Genomic DNA, 7,500 nt, shown 5'->3' with positions numbered 1-7,500 from the left:
TAAGTGATATTAGACGGAAAAAAGGGGGGGGGGCGAGGGGGGAGGGCGGAGCGTGGTGGTGGGAACGGCATTGGGCAGAGGGTGATGAATGATGTGTGTGTATGTGTGTGCGCGCGTATGTGTGTGTGTGTGGTGGGGAAAGATACAGAGCATTGGAAAAAATAAGACATTAAAAGGGGAGACATAGGCACAATATAGAAGGAAAAGCTAACATCAAACAACTGTAACAACTATAACAAATGTCCAATTGGACTATGCGTGCATGTGTGTGTGCGCGTGTGTGTGTGTGCGTGTGTGTATGTGTGCGTGTGTGTGTACGCGTGCGTGTGTGTGTATGTGTGTGTGTAGGGGAAATAGGGCGTGGAATGTCTGACCCATTCCCAAAGGGACCAAAAAACATATGAGGCAGATGCAATATTTGGATGAAGTCGGACGTCAGGATGCCGTGTCAAGGTGTGTCAAAACAATGCTGATGAGGAGACACATCACAATTCTGACAGGTGTAAACACGCAAAAACACACTTCAGAGAGAGAGGGAGAGAGAGAAATTGGGAGAGAGGGAAGGGACAGAGACAGAGCGATAAACAGACAGACAGAGACGTAGACGTTTTATACATATAGACAATAGCCCCTTAGAAGGGGGTACACATGGAACTGACATAAATTCGCATATTAATACAAAGAAAAATCACGTTACACAAGCACTGCTCTATGTAAATATAAAGCAGAATGTTGTACAATAGTTTCGTTCGTAGACAACACATAACAAAGTGAGTTTAAATTAAAAAAAAGGCTGTCTACAAAATTTGAGTGGAATTAATTGATCTCTGATATTTCTCAATGCTGGACAAATGAGCACAAAATGGACCTCATCTTCAGTTAATTCTTTGCATAATGGGCTTAACAAATTACAAATGTTTGACTACCTATAGCGATACTGATGAGTAAAAACACCAGAGACACCAAATCTAAATTTCGTCATTAAATACTTCAAACCTCTAGCAATATGTATACGCATATGAATTGGAACACTATGTAAATTTCTGATCATTCTGTATACATTGAATCTGTCACTGTCCTGGATATGAGAATTCCAACTTTGCCATCTACAGTCAACCAACCAGAGGGATAGTCAGAGAGAAAGACAGAGACAGAGGCAGAAGGACACAGAAAGAGAGAGAGAGAGAGAGAGGGCAATGGAATCAACGCTTACCGTCCTTCTTGCAGAGGCAGCTGCCGTCAGGGGTGGGCGTGGTACCCGGACAACAGACGGGTATCCTCTGGTAGCGGTAGATGGGTACCGTGATGGGCTGATAGCACACGGACCACCCACCACTGCACGCACGTGCATCACACACACACACACACACACACACACACACACACACCACAAGCACACAATACACTCACACGCACACACACACACACACACACACACACACACACACACACACACACACACACACACACACACATTTGGAACCCATGATCTTTTCATTTTTATGTTTTGTTCATCCTCTCTCTCTCTCTCTCTCTCTTTAAAAGAGAGTTACTACATAGTAAATGAACTGTTGGATTACCCATTCCCTCCTCCCCCATTACTCTTCCTCCATCCCTCGCCACCTTCCACAACGTGTATGTATGCATACGGCCGAAACACATTAAACCATCTGAATCTCTCTCTGTCTCTGTCTGTCTGTCTGTCTGTCTCTCCTAGTGTTTGTCTTCTGAAACACATACGCACACACGCACACACACACACACACAGATATATGTGTGTGTGTGTGTGTGTGTGTGTGTGTAGTGATTTGAAACACTAGGGAGAGCTGGACAGTACAAGGTCTTCAGAGAAGAAGCTCCCCTCAGTCAAGTGTTTCGGCCCTTAACTCCTCACACTCTAAGGGGGCCCGGCCGCACCCAGGTCATGACTCCTGGATGCCCTTGTATTGCCGCCTTTTTTTCGAGGTTCGACCCCGCGCCTCCAGGGTGGTCGCCACTTCAGGACTGAGTCACCTTTTCTGGCAGACGTTTTAACCACTGAGCTATCGTATGCCTAGTTTGAGTTGGGAAATTTAATCCCTTTGAAGTTTACTTTCGTTCCTCCTCGACCAGATCAAGCTGGAACTCTTTTCTGCTGCTTCTGCCATTGCCTTGAGAGCCCGTGTCCTCTCTCTGCCAGAAATCGACAGCTGTTTCATGAGGCTGTATAGGCAGATGCGCTCACAAACCCTCTTGAACCAATCTCTATGGCGAGGACTTTGGCTTGGAAGCCAGATTCTCTCAGGCTGCTGGCTAGACCAGAATACTTCTCGGTCTTGTAGATGTGGGCTTCCTCCATTCATATTCATAGATAGATAGATAGATTTATGCAGATAGACTGACAGACAGATATAAGGACAGACATACAGACAGACAGATACCACTCACGCTTGCATGGCATTTAAGATCTGGACCCTGTTGGAGTCCATACGTGGGGGGAGGGGCGCCACCCGACCCGTCACCGCCTGGCACAGGAAAGGCAGGCGCACCGTCTCGTATTGCGTCATACGACGAATGACGCTACACTGCCGTGACGTCACGGTCACGGCTCTGAAGGCTCCGGTGTCTGAGTCGTAGCTCTGTGAGCTTCGAGAGGAAAAGGTGCTCTGGTATCTGGATGGTTTGGTAGGAGAGGAGGAGAGAAAGAAAGAAAGAAAGAAAGAAAAGTAAAATGATTAGTATGAAAATGAGTGATCAAATAAAATACATTAAAATGACTGACGATGAAATAGATTAGGCCTACTGAATGAATCACACCGATGCACTGACTCACACACACACACACACACACACACACACACACCACACACACACACACACACACACACACACCACACACACACACACACACGCAAGCACGCCCGGACACGAACACTGTCTGGATCACACACACACACATAGACAGACGTCACAAAAACGTAAAAACAAAAAGAAAGAAAGAAAAAGTTGGTAACCAGAGGGATATAAGATAGAGAGAGCTGGTTGAGGTGGGGATGGGTCAGCAACGGTAGTGGGGGCCGGGCGGGGGGGGGGGGGGGGGGACGGGGGAGGGGAAGTGTGACACAGACAAATACGAGATGGTGGAAAGTTGATGACGACTCGATACACACAGGTGCCTCAAACAGGTGTGTGCAGATAGATATACCCACCCCTCCCTCCCTCCCAAATGTAAACGCAGTGACAGATGTGTGTGTGTGTGTGTGTGTGTGTGTGTGTGTGTGTGTGTGTGTGAGTGTGTGTATACATCAAACAGGTTTATGCAGTGACTGGTGCCTTAAATATGTTTACGCAGATACCCCGAAAAGGTGTATGCAGTGGCAAGTGCCTCAAACATGTTTACGCAGATACCCCGAAAAGGTGTACGCAGTGGCAGGTGTACACAGTGGCAGGCACCTCAAACAGTGACGGGTACATCAAACAGTGGTACACAGTGACGGGTACCTCAAACAGGGGTACAACAGTGACGGGTACCTCAAACAGGGGTGCAACAGTGACGGGTACCTCAAACAGGGGTGCAACAGTGACGAGTACCTCAAACAGTGGTACACAGTGACGGGTACCTCAAACAGGGTACACAGTGACGGGTACCTCAAACAGGGGTGCAACAGTGACGGGTACCTCAAACAGTGGCACACAGTGACGGGTACATCAAACAGTGGTACAACAGTGACGGGTACATCAAACAGTGGCACACAGTGACGGGTACATCAAACAGGGTACACAGTGACGGGTACCTCAAACAGGGGTACACAGTGACGGGTACATCAAACAGTGGTACAACAGTGACGGGTACATCAAACAGGGTACACAGTGACGGGTACCTCAAACAGGGGTACACAGTGACGGGTACATCAAACAGTGGTACAACAGTGACGGGTACATCAAACAGTGGTACAACAGTGACGGGTACATCAAACAGGGGTACACAGTGACGGGTACCTCAAACAGTGGCACACAGTGACGGGTACATCAAACAGTGGTACAACAGTGACGGGTACATCAAACAGGGTACACAGTGACGGGTACCTCAAACAGGGGTACACAGTGACGGGTACATCAAACAGTGGTACAACAGTGACGGGTACATCAAACAGGGTACACAGTGACGGGTACCTCAAACAGGGTACACAGTGACGGGTACCTCAAACAGGGGTGCAACAGTGACGGGTACCTCAAACAGGGTACACAGTGACGGGTACCTCAAACAGGGTACACAGTGACGGGTACCTCAAACAGGGGTGCAACAGTGACGAGTACCTCAAACAGTGGCACACAGTGACGGGTACATCAAACAGTGGTACAACAGTGACGGGTACATCAAACAGTGGTACAACAGTGACGGGTACATCAAACAGGGTACACAGTGACGGGTACCTCAAACAGGGGTACACAGTGACGGGTACATCAAACAGGGTACACAGTGACGGGTACCTCAAACAGGGGTGCAACAGTGACGAGTACCTCAAACAGGGGTACACAGTGACGGGTACCTCAAACAGGGGTACAACAGTGACGGGTACCTCAAACAGGGTACAACAGTGACGGGTACCTCAAACAGGGTACACAGTGACGGGTACCTCAAACAGGGGTACACAGTGACGGGTACAGGGGTACAACAGTGGCACGTGGTAAAAGGAAGGAAAAGAAACAGATCTCCTCTTCTTCGTTCGTGGGCTGCAACTCCCACGTTCACTCGTATGTACACGAGTGGGCTTTAACGTGCATGCCTCCATTTTTACCCCGCCATGTAGGCAGCTATAGTCCGTTTTCAGGGGGTGTGCATGCTGGGTATGTTCTTGTTTCCATAACCCACCAAACGCTTACATGGATTACAATATCTCTAACGCACGTATTTTGATCTTCTGCCAACATATACACACGAAGGGAGTTCGGGCACAGGCAGGTCTGCACATAAGTTGACCTGGAAGATCGAAAAAAAAAAAAAAAATCTCCACCCTTTACCTACCGGGCGCCGTTACCGAGATTCGAACCTGGGGCCCTCAGATCGAAAGTCCAGTGCTTTGACCATTCGGCTATTGTGCCGGTCAAACTAAAAAGGATGAAAAAGGTAAAAGGGGGGAGGGGGGGAAACAAAAACGATTAATCCTGGATGAATATTCTTTTGAAGGAGTGAGCAGGACAACAGCACTGGGTACGTCCCCTGAGGACCTGCGGAAAAGAGAGAGAGAGAGAGGCGGGGATTTTACACGTTATACCAGGCACAGTACACTTGGTAATAAAGATATATTCCATTCTATCCTTTCCTGTTTACACTATTCTCTTTCTATTCACTCTAGTCTTGTTTAATCAAATCTATTCTGTCCTCTTTTGTTTTTCGTTTATTTTATTTTATATTCTGAAAATAAAACACATCGAGAGAGAGGGAAAAACAAAAAAAAATCGAATAAAAAAACACTCCACTTGATATATGATAGAAAGGGAGACGACTGACTCAGCAGAACGATGATTAATCACGAGGGCAGAGAGAGAGAGAGAGTGAGTGACAGACAGTGTGATGGTTGTGGGAGAGAAGGAACAACTCAGCGCCCCCCGTACTACCCCCCCTGCCCCCCCCCCCCCCGACCCCCACCCCACCGTCCCAAACCATCGATCATGTTCATCTTGACATGAATCTTCTGTGTGTGTGTGTGTGTATGTGTGTATGTGTGTGTGTGTGTGTGTGTGTGTGTCATACACAGACAGACAGACAGTCTGTGTCTGTGTCTGTGTGTCTGTGTGTCTGTGTCTGTGTGTCTGTATGCTGGGGTGTGTGGGGGTGCGGGTACGTGGGCTACACGTGTGTGTGTGTGTGTGTGTGTGTGTGTGTGTGTGTGTGTGTGTGTGTGTGTGTGTGTCCGTCTGTCTGTCTGTCTGTATCTGTGTGTTGTGTATGTCTGTGTGTTGGAGTGTGTGTGTGTGTGTGTGTGTGTGTGTCTGTGTCTGTGTGTCTGTGTGTATGTGTGTGTGTTTCGTTGTAAAAGCGTGTGTATGTGAGAGGGATTAAATTGTGCTTGTGTGTGTGTGTTTGTGTGCGTGTGCGTGTGCGTGTGTGTGTGTGCGTGTGTGTGTGTGTGTATGTGTGTCTGTCTGTCTGTCTGTGTCTGTGTCTGTGTGTTGAGGTGTGTGGGAGTGCGGGTACGTGCGCGTACGTGTGTGTGTGTCGATGTAAAAGCGTGTGTATGGGAGAGGGATTTAGTTGTGTTTGTGTGTGTGTGTGTGTGTGTGTGTGTGTGTGTGTGTGTGTGTGTGTGTGTGTGTGTCTGTCTGTCTGTCTGTCTGTCTGAGAGAGAGAGAGATGCACAGAGACAGACAGACAAGAAAACATACATAGATGTGTGTATATGAGAGAGACACAGAGAGAGAGACATAGAGACAGAGACAGAGAGACAGAGAGAGACAGAGAGAGAGAGTGAGAGAGAGAGCATTAATCCTTCCCCACACACTTCTTCCTGCTAAGCGGACAGTCTGAGTTCTCTCTCGATCTCTGTCTCTTTCAAGATGTTAATACTGATTAATCACCGTGACCTGAATCATCTGTGTGTGTGTGTGCGTGTGTGTGTGTGTGTGTGTGTGTGTGTGTGTGTGTGTGTGTGTGTGTGTGTGTGTGAGGACAGAGAGAGAGAGAGAGTGAGTGTGTATGTGTGTAGGCGTGTGTGTGTGTGTGTGTGTGTGTGTGTGTGTGTGTGTGTGTGTGTGTGTGTGTGTGTGTGGAGTTGGAGATCTGTGTACTCTCAAATGACCTTGCAGAAAATGCTTGTCGATTATTATAGTCACCATAGAAATTGTACTGTGAATAATCAGAGGAGATCATGGAGTAAGTGAATGAATGATTGCGTGAGTGAGTGAGTTAGTGTGTGTGTGGGTGTGTGTGGAGGGGGGGGCAGGGTGCGGGGGGGGGGGGGAGCAGGTGTGTGTGTGTGGGTGTGGTTGTGTGTGTGTGGGGGGGAGGGGGTGTAGGAAGGGTGGGGGTGGTGATGTGGGTGTGTGTGTTGGGGGGGAGGGTGCCGAGAGATGTGGGTGTGGTGGGGGTGTGTGTAGGGTGTGTGTGGGTGTGGTGGGGTGTGTGTGTGTGTGTGTGTGTGGTGTTCTGGGGGAAGGATAGAGGATAAGGAAAGGGTGGGAAGGTGGGAATGCATGTCAGCATTGTTTCAGCTGAACTCGAAACAATAATCACAGTCACAGAACCAGGGAAAGGAGTAGGAGGGGTGAATGTGTGTGTGTGGGGGTGGGGGTGGGGGTGGGGGGGCGTGAGATTGCAGGTGGGGGATGGGTGGAGGGCAACAATTGTACTACATTTCAGACTGGACAACGTATGCAAAGGAAGTGACGTTTGAAATGAAGGCAGTTCATGATGGCAGTTCACTGGGCTGAAGGCAGGGCAGGCATGCCAGTGGATCATCTGTCATCTCTCTGTCCTGTGTGCTCTGAGAAACGTTCCTTGTCTTCACTTAAAGTCCTTCG

At 48.5% G+C, this 7,500-nt stretch overlaps 1 protein-coding gene across 1 annotated transcript in view; it reads right to left on the bottom strand.

Annotated features, from left to right (window-relative positions):
- Positions 1–7,500, bottom strand: part of LOC143297660 (uncharacterized) — a 77,317-nt gene that overhangs the window by 49,180 nt on the left and 20,637 nt on the right. Inside the window, exons 2-3 of the mRNA XM_076610079.1 lie at positions 2,428–2,652; positions 1,214–1,335 (exon numbers count right to left, since the gene is read on the bottom strand). Of these exons, the coding sequence (XP_076466194.1) occupies positions 1,214–1,335; positions 2,428–2,652 (347 nt within the window). The remainder of the gene's footprint in view (positions 1–1,213; positions 1,336–2,427; positions 2,653–7,500) is intronic.

The sequence above is a fragment of the Babylonia areolata genome, chromosome 23 (assembly GCF_041734735.1).
Source record: "Babylonia areolata isolate BAREFJ2019XMU chromosome 23, ASM4173473v1, whole genome shotgun sequence".
Taxonomy (NCBI): Eukaryota; Metazoa; Mollusca; class Gastropoda; order Neogastropoda; family Buccinidae; genus Babylonia; species Babylonia areolata.
The sequence above is the reverse complement of the archived record's forward strand: the minus strand, read 5'-3'. Positions and strand labels throughout refer to the sequence as shown.